Raw genomic sequence first — 20,011 nt, forward strand, 5'->3', positions numbered from 1 at the left:
TGGTCATTCACTTATCCTGGCACCAGTTTTCCACTGAGAGTCTACGTCCATCTGAGTGGGTTTCATATTGATGTGAATTGGAGTCGTCAAGTGCGTACAGTTGCCAAAATATCTATTAGTAGAACCCCAGTGTGGAGGGTGGTAACCCCATCAGGCTTCCTTTTTGGCTTTTACTTTGCTGAGATGTTGTGTAGCACTCCATGATCCAGAAACGGGTCATCCTTTTTTGTTTGAAAGACTAAGAGTGGAGAAACAGGTAGAGATCTGGTTTGTGAAGAGATGGGGGAAAGTATTTCTCCACGGCTGTTTAAAAACGTCATGGTGTTGTCTGAGGTCGGTCCGTGAAATTACCGTGTTCCTTACTTTAATTCTATACCCTGTTTTTCTTGCAAATTCTCTGGCCCCAATAATTGCTGAAAACTCATATATATATATATATATATATATATGTCTCCATGTGTATATTTAATAAAGAATGCCTTGAAACTCTAATTAGGGCTGCTTGACTCCAAAGCAGTTTACATATCCCGGGCTTACACAGCTATCAAACAGATGCTTCTCCTTTTTTTCATTCAACTGACATTTTCATTTTCTCTGCATATTTTGAGGACTGAGCAGTGATGTGTTTTGACTCCTGAGGCTACAGACGGTATCAAAATGAGGATTAGAAATGAAGCTTTACCTGTCAATTAAGTTGTTAAGCTTGTCCTCCACAGCGTCTACGCTTTCAAATGGCCTGTTTATTGAATTTGAAATAGTTTTCATTCTTGACCTTGTTTAAATTGAATGGACAGTTCTAATTATAATCTTCAGAGTTTTCAGCTGCAACATATGGTTTGCATATAGAGTTGTTGGTGAGTGGCTCTTGTCTGTTTATTGAGCTAAACCACTGTTAAATATCTCAGGGGAGATTGGCATGTCGGGCACTGGAAGCGAGCAGAAACCGGCAGCACAGATATTGGCCGTTTTTGTCTTTTGGCATCACTGTCCAGGTGATCTGCTCTCGAGGGACAGCTGAGAAATGAACTGTGATTGCGGAATCCAGTCACTGGTGAGGAACAAGTCACCACTTTCAATGGATACGTTGTGCCAGTCTTGACGTGAAAGCCATATTAAAAAAAAAAAAAAGTCTTTGAGCATCTTTTTCCCTGATGTATTCCTCCCCCATCCCAACAGTGAATTCCAATTACCAAAATCTTTGGCAAATCAGTGTCGTTCTTTGAAATCACCAGTGGCCCCCACTAACGGTTGTGTGACGTCTCACAGCAATTTATTCACGTATTTCTTCTCCAATAAGGGCAGTGACAGATCAGGAAATTAAATCCAGGTCTTTAAGACTTGGTTGGGTGGATTGTCCCCTTTCAGTGCTTATAGATGTCTTCTCCCCAGAAGCGATGGATGGCGCTGAGCCTGGCCTGGGGCTGCTGCCACCAGGCACGTGGGGGGTAGCAGCTTTCTGCCTTTCCCCCGCGCTTCTCCCCCGAATAGCCAGGCCTCCGGGATGCCTCAGGCCTCTGGAAAACAGTCATCGGGAAATGCATTTCCCTTCAAATCCTGGACATAAATATTTTTTTTTGTACCGTACAAAAAGCTGTGGGGTGTTTTGGGGTTTTTTTTTTTTTTTCGTGCCATTGATTTTCAGGGGAAGGTAAATAATCGGGTAAGTCGGAAAGGCTGTTTCTGCGCATGGCTAATTGGGTAGCCCCGCCGAAATAGGTGCCGGTTAAAGCTGCTTTGTCCTTGATCCCGGGCAAAGAAGAAATGTAGTGGAAAACTGACTGCTCTAACGAGGGTCCTCTTTCACTGGGGAGTCGGTGTGCGGGGGCTAAATTGGGTAAGGAATCTCTTAACCATGTCTTTTAACCAATCTCTTATCAGACGTGACATGCTCCTTTCACTACGGTTTGCTGAAGCTATTCCATTAATTAATTCCGTTGTAGCAGGCTTGCCTCAGACACCTGTGACTTACGGAAATTTAAGTAAGCTTCAGTAGCGATCGGAGCTAACCTGGCTGACTTTGAACCGGAGCAGACAATGGATGCTCGTATAATCCATCGGAGGGGCCAGGGAAGGGCAGAAACAAATAGCTGAGGAGCAAAAATAAAAGCTTGGGAGCGTTAACGGTTCAAAATGACCCGGCTGGCTCTGCAGGAGCACGTTTATCTGTGCTGAAAGCTGTTTCACAAAAGTGTTTTAACATCAGGTTCTAGTAGACCACTCAAAAGAGCTCGTAGCATATTTATGGGGTTTTTTGCGAAGCATAAAAAAGCCCTGTTCTAGGGGGTTTGCAATTTGAAATCTCACAGCCATCAAAAACTGCCCTTTTCCCTCTTTGCTGCTCAGTTTGGTTCAAGGAAACAGAAATATGTGTTCTATTAAAATGAACAGAAATTCTGTTGTTTCTGGTTTGATTTTAGGCTTTGTTTTTGACTTCAAACTCGTATTTTCTTCCTAGAGTCAATGCTAATGTCAAACTTCCTCCATTGCGGAGAAATCGGACAGATATTTTTGTAGCAACAGGAGTTTCTAAACTCCTCCGATCAAACTCTCAATCCCTAAAAACCACTTTGGTGCTGGTAAAACAGGAGAGATCATTTAAAAAACTTCTGCTGCAAGAGCTAATTATGTCATGCTTAATAGTGAGTACGTTTGTGAGTGGATTCACACCGGCTGTCAAATTAGAGATGTTTTCAAACTCAAGACTTGGGGAGACTGTGAGTTAAAAGAAGCTGTGAGCTGAATCTGTCATAAATTTATCTACTCACAGCAACAGAGGGCCTTATTTTATGTTTCACTTTTATCGAAATAATTCCTGACTTTTGTGATCAGCTTATGAATGGCTGGGAACCCAGCCTGTTTCCCTTCCTTCCCTTAAGTATATAAATTATTTGATTTAGAAACACACTACATTAATGTGTAAAACCCACCACGTAGATTAGGGGGGGGAAGACCATATGATATTTTCACTTCGTAACTTGTGTGAGGTTTAAACATCCTTTGGAATACATAAAAGAGACTAATCACAGCGCCGTTACAAATAACAGAAGGGGAAGCGGCGTCATACGTCTTTGTTGATTTTAAATATCGTGTTAGATAGCAAACAATAAGGGAGTTCTCATGTCAGATGTACTAAATGATCTGCAGCTGAAGAGACTGGGAGAGTTAGTCAGGGCAAGCGAGTGGTGCGCCAGATTTTTGCTAACTTATTTCCAAATAGATGTTTTGAGTTGAACAGTTTATCCGCTTGCAATAATTTTAAATCTAGCCACTTACATTTTCTCATTGTGGTTCTTTACATAAGTTCAAGTCTTCCCTTCCCCGTTTCCCTATCATCAGCATCGTTACTCGCTAATCCTCACAATATTGTGTGTGGACCAACGACCCCCAGAGCTCCCCGCATAAAGAAGAGACGAAACCCTGATTTTACTGAATTTTAAGATAATGCTACAAAAAGTAGATCGTGCTTCTTTCTGGTCGTGATTTTTTAGAAATAATTACTGTAATTATTTTTAATTATAATGTGACTTTAAAGCCGTCAGCATAAAGCATCCTCAAAGTAAACGCAAGTGGGGTTTTGTGTTTCCCTGCTTCTGCTGGTCCTTTCTGCGGGGAGCTGGGGGGATTGCGGACTGGAAAAGGGCAACACGCCTGTGTCATTCATTCCAACTTTATGTAGTATTTCTTAGGCATCTGGTAAAAAGGGTGTAGTTACACTTCTGTGAAAATCATTTGGGCCAGATCCGCAGATGGTATTGTGGTGTTTTGGGTCCCTGCCTGCGGACCATCGCTCTAGCGTGTACCCGGAACGTGCTTCTTACATCCGCTCCCGGCTGGGAGACGGGAATCTCTTCATCCGTATCAATTCTCCAGTGGTTGTGGGGTGGGTGATGCTCACAACTCTTTGGTCTCTCTCTCTCTCTCCGTATTGTTCTTTACTTGCCAAGGTAGAGTTTTTGCTGAAACTAAAAAATAACCCTCACATGACAAGCTCCATACTGTCCAGTTCTGGTTTCTTTCTCCAGCGGTGCCCGGGCACTGTGAAGAGGCATTTTTTTCTCTGGTTGTCTATCAGAAAGCACTGGCTTCGAACGGTTATCAATCTGTGCTTGTTTTTACAGTCAAGGGAGGGAAAGCCTGTTCGTTTGTTATCCAGAAGATACGCCACTGGCTCCGTGAATCTACCTGAGAGGGAGACCTTCCTCTGCCACCCTGGGCCTGCGTAGACCTCGCATGGTGCTCCTGACAAAGCGTCCTCGCTGTGAATGCCATCCCTGGGATGTTTGTCCCATCGTTGGCTTGGCCAGCCCGAAGGCAACTCAGCTCTGCAGTTGAGGCTGTATTTTAAATAGCCTTATACCTTTCATTTTACTAAAAATGTGCGGGCAGGAAAAGTGTGCAATAAACTTGATATTAGAAGACCGTTTCATCTTGTAGCTTCAGAGCAGCTGCACACACGTGCACAGAAGGAAGGCGTGTGAAAAGCCATAAAAGTTGCAAATCATGACCTTGTGAGGAATGCGGTGCCTTGAAAAAGAAATTGAATGAGAAAGAGAAGCAGACCTGCCTTCCAGTATTCCTGCAGGCACTTGGACATCTGAAGTGGCGGTTGTCCTGCACCGGAGCCTGAATATATGAGTGTGCCTACAGAGGGTAGATGCGGTGCTGAGGGACATGGTTTAGTGGCGGTTTTGGCAGCATTAGGTTGGTGGTGGACTCGATGATCTCAAAGGTCCCTTCCAACCTAGCCGATTCTATGATTCTATACATCGTTGTAGACCTATAGGAGAGCAGGCGATGCACTAATCATGGGAGTAGTCTCTGCAGAAATTGCTAGACAGGTTCTTTGGAAAAAAAAGAATTTAAAAGTGAAGAGGACTTGGAATTGCATGAAGTGCCTGTCCAGTGATTGAAACAGGGACAAACATTTCTGAGTCCCTTTGGAAGCTCATGACCCTTCAGGTATTTGTTACATGCGGGTTTAAAGATGCTCCTGGTTTGTGGTATAAGCACAAGTGCCTTTGGCAGCACTGGCTCCTCTCTGGTGGGAGACGTGGGAGCTGTGGCTGCCGCCTGCTCTTCACTTGCAAATGGTGCTGGGGGTGTTGCAAGTGGAGAACTTAAAAACTGGGACCTGAAAAACTGGGACCTCACAACTCTGTCTGGCACAATATAGCCAGAAAAGCGGGGAAAGATCATAAAAATGGAGAGGATACTGCAAAAACTCGGTGCTGCTGCCATCAGAACTGTTTTTTTTTTTCTCCTTTGGGGGTTTAGTTTTGCACATTGTTTACATTTCTTAATGTTTTAAAAAGCGAAGCTGTTTGGTAGTAGGGAATTGATCTGTCAAAATCTTGCTTTTTCCTTTATATGATTGCAGGTTCACAAATTATCTGTGTTTAACAACGCTGTCAGTTTGTTTTTAAGGAACTGATTGATCATAGCTCTTCCTAAACGTTTTAGTAATGATATGAGAAAAGCCACTGCTGCGATGATCCTCCATTCCAAACAAGCATCCACACAGCTCTGTGTTTAAACAGATTTCGGGCAGGGAGATCGCGCTGTTGCCAACATGGCCCGTCAGGTCAATTAGGGGCAAACTTTATTGAAGATTAGCAGAGCCCCTGTTCAGGGGTGTAGAGAACTTCCAAATCTATAACTGCATGAGTAGGATCTACCCTTTGGAAAGGGCACGGTGCTGGCAGCGGGTTGTGCATTTGTACGCCGCATCCTCTTTTCCCATGTTCGAGAGGTGAGATGGGCATCCTTTTGGGATGGGGAAAGGTCAGTGTGCAGTCACCATGCGCAGAGCTCAGTCTGAATGCACAGACCTCAGAAGCATGAAGAGCTAAAAAAGGTGCGTGTCGTGGGGGCTAAAATACTTTATGTCTTGGAAACACGTAGGATTGACTTTTGGCTTGAATGACCAACCATAAGGTTGTTCCTGCCCGGTAGTTCCCGATGAAAAGTGGGTAAATGGGGACACAATCCCTGTGTGTACATGGTGGGGCATGTGCTGCGTATGGGCAGAGACACCTTCAGCGGGGAATCCCCCTAAAATACGTCTCTGAAATCTTCCGTGGGTGAGACGGAGGATATTCCCATACCGACTGTGCTCTACTCACCCGGCAGCACGATCCCCCGGGCACGGTGCCCGCGGGCCAGCACACCGTGCTCATTTCCCTTCTCCCGCAGCGCACGGCTCTCCCTCTGGTTTGTGGGAAGGCAGTTGCTTTCATCACGGTCTGACCTGCGATAAGCAAGCCGTAAGTGGCTGGAAATTCGGGTTATGCAGATAAGCGTCCTAAATTGTAACTATAGAAAGTTGAGCGCGTAGCCGTGTTAGTTTGATCTCCGGTGGAAACTAATCCAAATTTAATTACAGTGTATTGTTAAACAGATACCATCTTCCATAATCCCATAATATTCTAGAATTACAATATAATGACTTTATATTTCTAGAATGTATTTTATATTTTTATAACTTCATAATTCTCGAATAACTTTGCATTTCTAGTCATTCCCATGTAGAAAAAGAAATGGCTGCTTCTGTACCTGTAACAGCGTAAGCTGTTGTCTTCCTGGTGTATATGTCCTTTACTAGTATGGCAATTTAAATATAATAGTCCAAATAGGTTAGACTCTTAAAACTTTCAAGTGCAGTCCAAGCATTTAGATTAGTGTCTGCTTTGCAGACTGCTTTGCAGACTGCTTCCCAGACAAAATAATTAGGGTATTTTTCTTCTGTAACTGGGGGCAAAGTTGTTTCCTGGCCTCGAGATGTAGGAGACTTTGAAAGGCGACTGTGCGTTGCATTTTTCTTGGTTATATCTGTAGTACGTGAAGGAATCTTTCAACATATAAGCCTTAAAATATTGATCTTGCAGAGAAAGCCTTGGGACTCGAAGGGATCGTCTGTCATCAAACTTGCTGCTCATCTGGTGTCCTGGGAAGACGGCCGTGGAGTTGGTTGCAGGCTGGTTCATCTCGCCGCGATTTCCCCCCCCCACCGCTCGCTGCAGGGGTTCTCAGGGTGGGGTTAGCTATAGCTCGTAAATACAAGTATTTTAGGGTCTTTTGATTTTTCATCTCATTATATTGCCTTTCAGCAATACAATTGCCTTTCGGGATGTGCCAGCAAGAGGGAAATACCCTTAAAAGAAGAGCCGCAGCGAGTGCCGGAGCTGCCGGTGCAGAGCTCCCCCGTAAACCAAGTCCCTTCTTTAAAGGTTCAAATAGAGACTAACAAATAGAGCTAACTCCAAGTGCTTGTTTTTATTAGCAGGACTATTTTTTCTCCTTTGTAAGTGCTGATAACCTAACTTAAAACTCTATTTGGTATATTAGAGAAATTCTGCAGCTGATTGTAGCCTATAAAATTAATATATTGAAGCTCCCAGTATTTGAGTTTATTGAGGTATAAATACTAGAACGTGGTGTGCTATATAGTTCAGCTGCTTCCTCGTTATATTTTTCTGAGCCTTTTCGCCTATTTTATTTCTGCGATACATAGTTTCCTGGTTTTGATTTTGTCCTGGCATTTTTCAGCAGGCTATTTCTTCACACTATAGAATTCAACAAGATGAATAACATTTTCTGTTTACAGTTTACATTTTAAAAAGCAAAACTTCTGTTTAAAGAAAGAGTATTCCAGATGTCTCCAGGCAGGAGGAAATGTACGTAGTATACAGTCTAATAAAAGAGCAAATATAGCAGAAGGATTAAAAAGTGGCGCGCGTTAGCAAATGGTCTGAATTTAAACACTAGTCAACACCAGGACTTCATTTTAGGTGAGTGAAAGTCACATGTGAAGTATTAAAATTTAACGTCATAAATCCATTTCCTTAGGACCAGGATGTTGTGCGTTTCCAAGTCATCTTTAAAACTTCCTTTTTCATTTAATTTTGATTAGATTTTCTTAAAAGGAACAAACATAAAAGCATAATAAAACCCATAAACCATGAAAGCTCAATGCAAAGCAGATATATCAACAGTACAAATATGAAAGACAGACCCCTTGTTCCTCGAGTGCAGTATAAGGGGGGGGAAAAAACCCCCACGACTCTTTGTGTTGCTGTGTTCTGCTCCGCTGCCGGCTCGCTTCCCTGCAGCGGCAATTCCAGACTTGCCGCTTGTTGCAGCCACTCTTTTATTTCTTTAAATCCCAGTTTCCTCATCCACTCCGGCTTGGGTGTGCTTGCCTGGGTAAATCTCTGGGATGATTTGAGAAAATGATCTAAAGAGCAATTAAGTCGATGGGAGTCTTTAACGTCAAAGGGGGGTTCTTTATAGACGCCTGTTGCAGGAGGGAGGTTTGGCTTGGGCAGTGTCTCATGTCTTTGGCCGTCAGGATAATTTGGTACCAGCGTTGCTCCTGGAGGAGATGGAGGGAGGTGGAGCTGCCGTCCCCGGGGGCTGTTAAGGAAAGGACAGACAAATTCTAGGCAAACTTCTACCAGGTGAAATTTTGTCAGGGAATGGACTAACTGACCCTTATTTCCAATGACTTCTGTGATGATTTTGAAAGTAAGGGTGTCAACGTGCCAATCGAATGCTATTTACAGTAGCCCAGTGTTGCTGAAAAGGTGCAGAAACTGCTTAATGGTGCTTTTGGAAATTCAGTTTTGTGAGTCTGTTTTAAACCTTCACCCGTTTACTTAAATAGGTCTTGATCTTTTTTGTTCATCCTTGTCCATCATTTTCAGATGAAATGTTACAGCAGCCTTCTCAAGCTAGTTTAATGCTAGTTTCCCTCTTCATTTGACTGCACGTCATTCCCTAAAATGTGAAATATGGAAAGATACCTGCTTGGGTTTGGAAAAGGTATCATCAGGAAATCACGTAATTTTTCTGGGAGATCGTCTGAGAAGATGCTACGGGAAGCTCAGGTGAACACAAGGAAGCCCAAGGGACAGGAGTCACAGGAAATGTGGCACAAAGTCATCATTCTTTTTAAATGTAAGGTCTAAGCTCTCTGTGTGGTCAGCGGTTGAAAATGTAATGTTGGTTGTGAGCACAGGCTCTGCTCTCGCACGGCTTTTCTCCATTTATGTCAGTTGTACGTAGCTGTACCCTCAAGAGTACCTGCTGATAGGATTTAAGGGCCTGATGCAAAAGGAAACCTTCATACAGTGAATTTATACAAAAGCCAAATGTTTGACCAGTGGTACCTACAAGCTCAGATGTGTTATCTTACCCTCATTCTTCCCCTACATTTTTCTCTTGGCCCCGAGGAAACAGCCGTGTCACAGATCGCTCTAATTAACAGAGGCTTCAGAAGTAGAGACTACAGAGGCAGCGCCTGCGGGAGCTTTGAAAAACACCGTAAAATTTCAATTTTCTTTGCTCCGTTTACAGCGCAGAAGCGAAGTAAACAAAACCCCGGCCTGAGCGTAATGGTTGCATTATGTGTGAGCTACGCGCCGTCCAGGAGAACCATGGTATGTCTTTGCTGAGGCTGTCTTGTAATTCTCGCCGTCTGCCTTCTTTCTCTAGACGTGGACGAGTGCGCCGTGGTGAATGGTGGCTGCCAGCACGGCTGTGTCAACACGCGCGGCTCCTTCCACTGCCAGTGCCGGCCGGGATACAGGCTGCACGCGGATGGGCGCACGTGCATAGGTAAATAAGCGATAACGAGCGCTTCGCGTACTTCAAGACGTGTTTTTCTCTGCGAAACCTGTCCCTGCCTAAGTGCAAAGGTTTGTAGACTTCCCCCGCCTGAGTTTTGACTAATTCACAAAAGATAGCGTTATCCGCTTCAAGCAGCTTGCAAGGATCCAGGTGTTTCCAAATTTGTCCCTTTTTTCTTTGTGAACAAAGCAGTGATGGCGTCCCGTGTTTCTGTCATGCAATCTTGTGAAAATTTCTTTTGCAGCGGGCGTCAGAGAAATACAGGGTCTTCATCCCCAATGAAAATGTTTTTCCAATTCTGAACGTTTTTGCTTTGCGTCACATCCCCCTGCATTTTCCAGCCGTGCCCTGGACTTCCCTCTTCCTAAGTCTTTTTGCCTGTTTTTGCTGAGGAGGTACAAGCAGTGGATAGTGAGATCTCCTGCCCGTGGGTGCCTGGCAGAACGCTGCGCTTCCAACCAAGCAGTCCCAAAGCATAGCTTGTGTCTTCAGTAATGAAGACAAAACAAAAGCTTGTGTTTGCCACCCTAAACTTGGGTTTAACCTTACAGGAGGTGAGCGTCTCCATCAGACCGCCCAGGCTGGGACCCTGTAGGCTTTCTGGGGTGGTGGTATGGGCAGAGGCAGGAGGATATCATTAACTGGACTGAGGGGTGAGATGATGAAGTAAAATCTCTGTGACCGTGGTACAGTGAGCAGAGCAGAAAAAACCCTCGGGAGGATCCAGAGCAGAGGCCAAATTTGTGAGTTGCAAAGATGCATTTGAGAATATGGTGCTGTGGACTGGTGGCTGGAGAGGGACCTCTGGAAGGCTAATGCAACATCTAAGTGTGCTCTCAGAGGTCTTCTCTGGTTTTCAGAGAGGGGATGAAGAGAAGCGGCCCTACCCTTTGTCTCTGCTCATCAGCCTTTGCTGTACGTTGAATTTTCTAGGTAAAACAGGAAGGCAGATCTGTCTGCTTGGGGCTGTTTTACGTTTGAGTTATTGGGCGCAGTGAGAAGAATGCATGGGCTGGGCTGAAAACTCTCCTCCGAGGCGTACTACGTGAACGTTTAGTTTGTGCTTATCCTTTTAGCTCACGCAGGAGGTGCCCGTGCATGTGAAGCTGAGAGTTTTGAGCACTTTTCCTGAGATTCAGCTTCTGCTGTGGGCTGATAATTAGGGTGTTGTAGACTTGTGAAAGCTCCTTGTTCCCACAGTGGTCCTATGCTTTTTGATCCACTCCTTTATCTACGTCATTCTTTAAAAGGTTGCACTGCTCCTCTACGTCAGGGATACGTCTTCATCCGCTGCAGTCCTGTTTGTAGCATCCCCGTTATGACTGATACCGAATTTCCCTTGCTGAGCCAGCAAAACCTGCGCTGTACTCCTCCGTGGCACACCCAAGCGAAAAACAACACGTGACGGTCGATAACAAAAGAAGTTGCAAACCCAACCGATTGCCTTTCTTTAAACTAGTTTTAACGCTCCCATATTGAAGAGCTTCGATTCGCGAACGCTCGCTTGTGGATGTGGTCCCCTTTCTGCCGACATGAAGCGTAGAGCTTGGGCCGGCTGCGGGGCTCGTCTCGGCGGCTTCTCTGCTAACCTCAACGGGGCTCGCCGTTCTACCGACAGACGTCTGCTGTTGGTCAGAGGAATCCCATTCCAAGAAACATGAGAAAACAGTAAGACGAGTGGATACGATCCCCCTGTCTTTCAGATTCGGGTGAGAAACCGCTGGTTTACAGTATGGAGTTGCCCTGTGCCCGCTCCCGTCAATGAGGGCACCGTGGGGCTCGGCAGCGCAGCCCGTGACGCGGTGCCCGTTTCTGTGCTTGTGGAGGGGATTAGCAGCTCCACCGTTAAAAATAACCCCGGTGTTCCTCTCGCCGGGCTCTGAGCCCTGAAACATGCAGAGTTAATTCTGCGTGTCTCTAATAATAATAAAATAAAGTATACTGTCCGTTGTGTTACATTTAAATCAGTACAAAGGTCAAGTTGTTGAATTCTGCAAAAAGGATTAAAGTGGTCTGCAATTTGTGAAGAAGAAAAGGACATCGTTTGTTTCAATTTTTAAGTCTGATTTTAGGTAATATGAGAACACCAGTCAAGTATGGTCAGACCACATCTGCAGAATGAGTTCGCTCACAGTTCGGTCATTGTCTCGGTTCTTGCCCAAAGTCCCTTGGTTGTGCTTAACGTCAGCCAAATATGTCATCAGTCATTGCGGGTATTATCACAGCAATAAATTTACTGATGCAACTAGAACACAAGATGTACCAGTGCTCAAGCTGCAGCAATAATGTTTTTTATTTAAAGAAATTGCCCGTTTAGGTTTGTTGGGTTTACCACATACAGAGAAGACTTTCGGTGCTAACTGCAATTAAAAATACGGCGAAGTCTCAATGTTTTCTTGATTATCTTAGTTGGCGAAGGAATGGGTAAGGAAACACTAGTGTGAGAGAAAAAATTAATGTAAAAGCAGAATAGTTCATATTTAAGGAGAAACACTAGTGTTTTTCTGTGACTTAAAAGAAAAGGGAGAACTTCACCTCCCTCAGATCAGATCTGACCAGGGAAGACACAGAAATGAAAGATGTGATGTTTGAGTTATGTTACTCTCCCCAAATAGTTTCATTTTTAACTGTGGCGCAGAGGGGATTTTATACAGAAAAGGCATCAAGTGGCTTTGGGGGGAAAAGAGCAGAAGAACTAAATGATAAAGATAAAAAGTAGGCATCATGGTGATTAAATGGATTTACCTTTGTAATATGTAAAAGACCCTCTGTGGACATAAAATAGTAACATTTTCTCATGGCACAAATAATCAAGAAGCTCAATTTGGGCTGTCCTAGCTATGAACATTATCAGAAAGTGAGTTTTCATTTGGCAAATGTAAGTGTTCACAAAAAGTTATTAAAAATACTTAATACGATGTTCAGTTCTGTTTGCAGCATCTCCGAAATTATCAAAGAGAAACAGAAATAAATCCTAAGATGGGAGAGAGGGGTAAGTTTCAGAGAGAACGGCTATCATGATAATGGATATACACAATACTGAGCGGAGGATATTGAGTTCTGTTTCAGCTGTTTAGACAAGACCCCGAAATAAATGGATGTAATAAGTTCTCGTGTATCGGAGCACAAGACAGTTACTAATTGATGAGGCCGGAGAGAAGCGTTTCATTTAAACCAGAAATCCAGGAGTGCGTGGCATCAGGATTTGGGCACTAACTGCTTGCACTGACCGTTGGGGATGGAGAGTTGACCTCTTCTGCTGCACCAGTCTATACGTGCAGTTTTGAACACCCCTCCGATCAAGAAGTAAACCCAATAATGCACATCTCTTTTGGCCTAGTGCAGCCAAGCAGAACATCTAGCGTTTCAAATAGGGCTTGCATTAGCAATAATATTTCTTCCATGGGTACTTTAAAGGATGTAGTGATCTCTCCCACATGCTAAGAATAAAAAGGGACTGGGTTCTGGAAATGAGCTGTTTGTGGAAGGTGATTGTCGCAGCTGCAGAAATAAGAAACAAGCATCCCTTCAGACAGGCTTATCAGATGAACCCAGCCCAGATTTCTGTTAGGTTCATTCCTTCCACGTTGCCTTTTTCTTTTTGGCAACCTTATGTTTCTGGGAGCAAAAGTGCCAAAATCACTTGAGGGGAAGCAGATTTTGCAGCCTGGATGGCTTGGAAGTCTCCCATACGTAAGGAAGTGGATCTATCTTCTTATAAGATATTCAGCCTACGTCTGAAGAGTCAAAAACCTGGGATAAGCTGCTTTCTGGTGTGACTGTGTGGAAGATTACTGGACTTCTGTCACAAGCTCTTCCCAGCGAGTCCGGTCCTCCTACCACATCATCACGGTGGGTTTGGGATCCTGACTGACCGCTGGTGGTCCGTCCCTCCACCTCTAGTAGAAGCCTCAAAATACATGGCTTGAAGAAATCTATTTCTTTTTTGTCTTTCCTCCTACTCTCATTAGAAACTTCTGCTCTTACTCTAAAGCAAACCACCTCTGAAATGGGTTGACTTGTTCAATGAAACTAAAAAACTTTCTTCTTGAATCCTTTGATGGTCTCTGATACTTTGCGCCATGCCAGAGTCCCATCTTTTTCAATGCCCCTTTTCTTTCTTAGCTTTTTGGTCCCACAAATGTTGCTTAATAGTGACTTCATTTTTAGATGGCTGTGCCAGACTGAACATCCACTACAAATTAGGTAATTACAATAACCAAAGGTAACACTGTCCAATTTTTTTGTTTGTTTGTTTTTAATGCCTTGATTATGCTAATGTAGTGAATTGAACTTCATTACAGTTTAACCAGCTGGTGCCTGGAAAGCAAAAACTCAGACAGAGAACGTGTTTATTGTAGTATCGGGCTGTGTTTTTGGCTTCATGTCCTTTCATTGTCTTGACTGGAATTTATTCTTGTTTGAACTCCTAGAAGTGAAAGCAGAGTGCAGTCTTTAGAGCCCGATTCATCGCTGGTGCCAGCTGTTATCTTTGATGTCTGCTTTATGTAGAAAAGCTGTTGAGATGTGGGGTTTTATGGAGCCTTTTGCACACTAAGGCTCTTGATAGAGGAAGTAACAAAGAAAATATCTCTACAAATCTATAGTCTATGTTTTTCCCCATAAGTAAAAGCACAGCGTGTCTGAAGCTGTCATGGATAAGGTTGGATTTAAGGTGATGGAAAACATGGGTTTGAAGAGACTGCATGTTCTAACCCCATGGATGCTATGCGTACGTCTGTCTGTGCCGTCATACTCAGCTATTTTTGTACAAATATGAGCATTTTTATACAAAATAAGGGGCAGATCCTCGTCTTTCCTGCGTGATGCCTCCCGCTGCCGCCCCCCCCTCCTGCGATGCCGCCTCCCTCGCTCAGCATCGCCAGGCGTGATCCCCAGCTGTGGCTGTCACGACTCCGCACTGGGGCTGGTTTTCTACCAAACTTTAAAAAAAAAAAATTTAACATTTACAAGAGTAAATCTTTGCAAGCGGAGGGTCTGCCATCTTTCTGCCTGAACCCCGTGCACGCCCTCAGACCTCCAGCCGCAAGCTCCTTGTGCAAGAGGTGGAATTAGACTCATGGCATGCCAAGTCTCTCCCTTTTTCTAATCAAAGATGCATTGCCGGCGTTTGGCAGCGCGATTCATCCTGTTCCTTCCCCAGCGGCTCTTCTCGTTCAGTCTGGCACCTCCTCGCGCGTAGCCCGTGCGATGCCTCAGCAGCAGGCGTGATAAACCTGGTGGTGGCGGTGGCTCCGGAGCAATCCCGGCCACCGGCAGAGCCCCGGGCAAGCTCTGGCCACAGGGGTCCACCCCCGTCCCCTTCTGGCTTCAAAGCCTCCAACGCTCTCGGTATGGCAGGTTGCTTCTTATCTCCCCTTACATCCAAATTGGCTTATGCCCAGAAAAAAGAGGGAGAAAACGGCACTTTAAAAAAAATAGAGATGTATGTTCCGTCTTGGAGCTGTTTTAAGGTGTTTTGCATGTTCTGAAATATTTTCATCTTATTTGAATATTCCTGCTGAAAAACAGGGCTTTGGGTAGAGACGCAGAGCGAGCAGGAAGCTTTGAGCGTATCGGGTCTGCCGTCTCCCGTGTAGAAATCGAGCTGCTTTCGGGTGCGGTGGCTAACCGGGCAGGGGATTTGCAGGCCCGAGTGGAAATTGGGGCCAGTGGCCAGCGAGGTGTTTCCTGGCTGCTGCTGTGTACGCATCCATGATAATGTAAAAATTTGCTTTTCTTTTTGTCTTTCTAACGCATACTCGACTGCACAAACTAAATATTTGCTAATTGGTAGCATAGGCTGAAACACATCCTACAGCAGCTTTTGTGGCTATTGTTTTCATGTCTGCTACAGGTAAATTAATTAATATTAATATTCCTCAATTAAATACCAAAGCTCTTTGGTGACTTCTTTGGGTCCAGAGTTTCGTGTCTTCCATGAAGGACCAAATAGCCTTCTCAGCGCCTCACGGAGAACGTAATACCTCTCTGCTGTTAAAATATATATAGATGCAGTCACGCACACTCACACGTACATACATACAGCACAATAACAGGTTCAAACCATCTATCTTATTTTTATATGCAGCGTGCGAATAGGTGTGGGTGTGTGTTAATGTATTTTGGCAGGAGGAGAAATGTTTCTCCAGAGGCCGGCGGTATATGTTGAACAAAAAAGAATATTAATTTGCCTACATAAAAGAAGCAGCATCTTTAGAGATGTACTAAAGAGCCTCTTGTTCCTTGCGGTTTCCTTTGTAAGTCTGTCCTGCGGAGCTTGTGACTCCTGTCATTTGCAGCTTCCTATGCATGAGGCTGAGGAAATCAGCCTGAAAGATGGTTATTTTTTTTTTTTAATTATTATTATTCAGGGATAGAAGGGACAGGAAAAAAACCCCACGGGCAAGTGCCAGTGGGGCCGCTCTGTGGTTTTTTTTCCCTCCTTACCTCAGTGGATTCTGGAGTGCTTTGCTGCTGTCAGATCAAAGGGTGGCTGTACTTCAGTCAGCATTAGGGCTCTTAGATCTCACCTGCCTCTCGCTGGAATCACGCGCTTTCGCCGAGGCAGGATGCTGTGTCAAACAAGCACCGGGAATACGAGGGGGAGCGATCACGCAGGGCGCGGGGATGGGCGCGTTTATGAAAGCTGGTCGGCGAGGTTTGCGTGGTTTTACTGTCATTTCTGTATTTAAAATAGGAAATAAGTTTCTTGGCTTGTTGACATGCGTTCCTTCAATGCTTCCAGCCGTCAATTCCTGCAGCGTTAACAAGGGGGGCTGCGAGCAGGACTGCGTTCAGCTCGGGGAAGACCGCTACAAGTGCCAGTGCCGGCCGGGCTACCAGCTGAAGAGGGATGCCAGATCCTGTGAAGGTAAGTCCTACGCTGCCTCCCTGGAGACACACGTTAAAGGCAATTTAAACGACCCCAGGATGGTGCTTCGGGTCGCTGTATTCATTCACGTTTCACCCTGCTTGCCAAAAGCAGCTTTAGGGATGGCTTATTAACAGGATTAAAGTGCCACGTGTTTGAGGTGTGAAGTTCAGGTTGATGCACAGCTTCGAGCAAGGTTTGGGCCTTGTAGGCTCCTGGCTGTTCGTTGCACACTGGCGATGATGACATAGGTTAGGAACTTAATTGTGGTTTAATTCTAGCATTTTATTATTCGTCAAGTTTTATACAGGCTTGGCCTGCCTACCGTGTTTTATTCTACGTGCAGCCTTTTCTTTATCTGCTTTTGGCTCGTGTTGCTCCTAATGGCAGTCTGATTCATTCATCCTCCCCTTCAGGTTTCCGAGCAAACGCTCTCACGAGCCGAACAGAAATGCTACCTTTGGGTTTCATCGTTTTTTGTTTTTTGTTTTTTTTTTCTCGTGTGTCTTAACATATTCATCAGTTTTTAAGGCAAATCCCCCCCCCCCCCCGCCTTCCCCAACACAAGCGCACACACATGGTACCCTTGACTATGCCAGAGAAAGAGAGGGCCAAATTTATGGATTTATTGCACTAAAATTCCTGTCACAAAACCGTTTCCATATGGCTCCTCTTCTGCTCGGAGATTTTATGTGCTGTGTATAAAGTGTAAGTAAATCCTGCTGTTCAGCTTGCTTCCAGCTCACGCTGTGTGCAGCGAGCGCTCGGCCTTCGGTTTTGGCCTCCCCGGGTCCTGCCCTCCGCGGAGCCCACGCGCTGCGCTTCAGCGAGCACCCACAGCCAGCTCGCCTCTTCTCCGTCTCTCATGGGGCAGCCACGTTTTGTCCCTGAGATTGTCCGAAAGAGTTGGGAAAGGGGAGAGCGTTTAGTGGGGAGAGGGTGTCAGAGACCTCCCAGCCCATTTCCAGACCTCTCTTGGCTCCTCCACTGCCTCTGGCACTCAAGGTGTCCTTGGCCAAGCCAGCTGGACATGGAGACCCCTGCATAAAACTTTTTGGTGGGTTTTTTTTGGTGGGATGGTGGAACAGAGGTTGGATTGGCAGGGTCTTGAGTGTGGTGATGCCTGGTTGGGTGGGATTTGTCCCTTGGGTGGCCAAGGAGCAGTTCAAACCTTCATAGAATCATCTAGGTTGGAAGGGAGCTTTAAGATCATGAAGTCCAACCAAGTGCCACTTCGCGTTCTGGCTCAGCTTAGCAGCAAAACGAGCAGCCTCAGTCCCCTAATTGCTGAGGTTTGGCCACCGCATGGGCAGCTGTGGCCATTCACTCCCTCGCGTCGTGGGGCTGATGAGGGTCAGCCACACACCGAAGGCAGCGGTTCGTCACCAGCCAGCAATTACTGAACAGTGGAGAAGGGGCAAGGTCAATTTTGTCTGAGGGTGAGACCTTGTCTGGAGTTCTCGTGTATGCCTGGTTACCTGTGTTCAGGGTGGGGTAAATCAAAATATAACAGCACAACCTCCCCAGGAGGACGGCTGTGGTCAGAGGAAGGAGAATCTGTCTTGCAAGGGGAGCTCAGCTGGTAAAATGAAGACCGAGCAGGATGCTTTTCTCTCTTAAGTACCTTAGTGAATAAACATCTGGGAGAGAAAAGTGCTAGTTAAGCCAATGGACGCGATTTTTACAGGAACAAATGAGCATAAACTGGCCGTGAATAATTTGGGTTGGCAATTAGAGGTGTTTTAAGTAGAAAAGGTGGGAGGAGGTGAGCCGGGCTGCTTTTAATTTCCAGCTAGAAAGGATGGCTGCTGTAGTGCTAGTTTGGAGAGTGAAACTACAGCGTCGTGAGGGCATTTGCTGCAGCAGACGTAGCTGTGCCGCAGGTGTGGAGTTGTCCTCGCTGACTCCTTGGGAGCTACCGCTGCACCCCATGGCCCTGAGGGACCGTACAGAAGCTCCTAAGCCGAGCGGGGTGGTGCAGCCTTCAGCGTGGTGGCAAACCGATGAGATGGAGTGGTGTGGCATAACATGAAGTGGTGAGATAGCTGCTCCGGGTCTGGGATATGCATAGATGTGGTCAGCAGTGGCTGTGATACTTGTATAAGAGAGTGGGCTATACAGGATGTGTGCTAGAGTGAATTCTCCATGAGGTTATCCATGGGTGGCGAGAACGAACATTTTTCTCAAGCCACTTTGAGTTTCCTTTCTATAAGTCAATGCTATTTCCACTCCTCACCTTCCCCGCCATGAGCAGAAGATTGTATTCCTTACCACTTCATATTTTCTCCGGTGTAAAGTCATCGTTGCTGTGAGCAGGAAAATGAACTTGATAAGGCCCAGTTCTCTTTCTTTAGGTGCTCTAGAGGTCATGGCAGGTAGGACTGGAGATCCTGTTCTTTACAACCTTGCAGTGAAGGCCTGGAAGGTCCACAGCACATGCAGAGCCCGTACTCACACTTCACCAAGGACATTGCTGCCGTCCCAGATCAATGCATCACCATGGCTTTTTCAGATGAGGTTCCTGGATGTCCTGGGACATCTGGGATATGAAACAGTTCCGATAAGTTTTTTTGCCATAATGTTTAACAGCTTGGAATAAAGCTTCTTAGGATGGAGTCTGTTATCCACTAAAGTTATTATGTCAAACAGTAAGAGCCAAATATGTAGGAAAAAGAACACCAAGGAGTTATTTTTAGCTTTTCCTGAAACGTGCCTATGACAGGAAGAAACAGATACATCAGCAGAAAACAAGTCACTCAGAGGTTGCTTTACGTCCTGAAGATCTCTCCTTAGAAACTTTTATCTTGTCTAAGGATTTCCAAGGCTGCTGTCTTTATTCAAATGACTATGTTTTACTAACATCTACTCTATAATTTGTTGTTTGCTTGTTGTCATGTCACGGAGTATTACAAGTTTTACTCTATGCTGTAATCATTCTCAAATTAAAGCTTTAGATGCTCTGGAAACCTTTATAATATGCTGGTTTAACAGATGCTGTTTGATAGTGATTTCATTGAATTTAACCAAATAGAAAAAGAATCACCAAATAACTCAATATTTCGTATCAGCAAGGAACAAGTTCTTGCTTGAAGCTAAATCCTTTGTAGACTGCAAATTGTCGAACTGCAGAGCCAAGTTGTCAGACTTGAAAGTGTCACATAAGATGACGTGCTGCTGTCCCTTGGAAACCTTTTTGCAACCTATCGTGGTGAAAGTCCGACAGAAAATTTCAGTTCAACATCCTTAACGGTGATTTTTTTTTTAAATATCTTTTTTTTTAAAATACTGTCAAGTCAAACTCTCAGCCTGCAGCCTTGAACAGTTATGTTCTTGAGATGGCAGGAGGAGAAACAAGGGAATATGAAGGTGTTCTGAGGCAACATCCTCCTTTGCGAGAAGGTGGCACAAAATGCCACTGGCTACACAGGAAAGTAAAAACTGGAGGAAATGAAAAAACCCACCCCATATTTAAATGTATCTATATAAAATAGAGGTCTCTCTCCTATTCCC

At 44.9% G+C, this 20,011-nt stretch overlaps 1 protein-coding gene across 1 annotated transcript in view; it reads left to right on the forward strand.

The window, feature by feature from the left end:
* Nucleotides 1-20,011, forward strand: part of LOC309674956 (uncharacterized protein) — a gene marked incomplete at both ends in the record, with an annotated part of 207,591 nt that overhangs the window by 127,852 nt on the left and 59,728 nt on the right. Inside the window, 2 exons of the mRNA XM_082487153.1 lie at nucleotides 9,493-9,615; nucleotides 16,376-16,501. Coding sequence (XP_082343279.1) covers nucleotides 9,493-9,615; nucleotides 16,376-16,501 — 249 coding nt within the window. The remainder of the gene's footprint in view (nucleotides 1-9,492; nucleotides 9,616-16,375; nucleotides 16,502-20,011) is intronic.

This window comes from Vanellus vanellus (assembly GCF_965231255.1).
Source record: "Vanellus vanellus genome assembly, chromosome: 8".
Classification (NCBI taxonomy): domain Eukaryota; kingdom Metazoa; phylum Chordata; class Aves; order Charadriiformes; family Charadriidae; genus Vanellus; species Vanellus vanellus.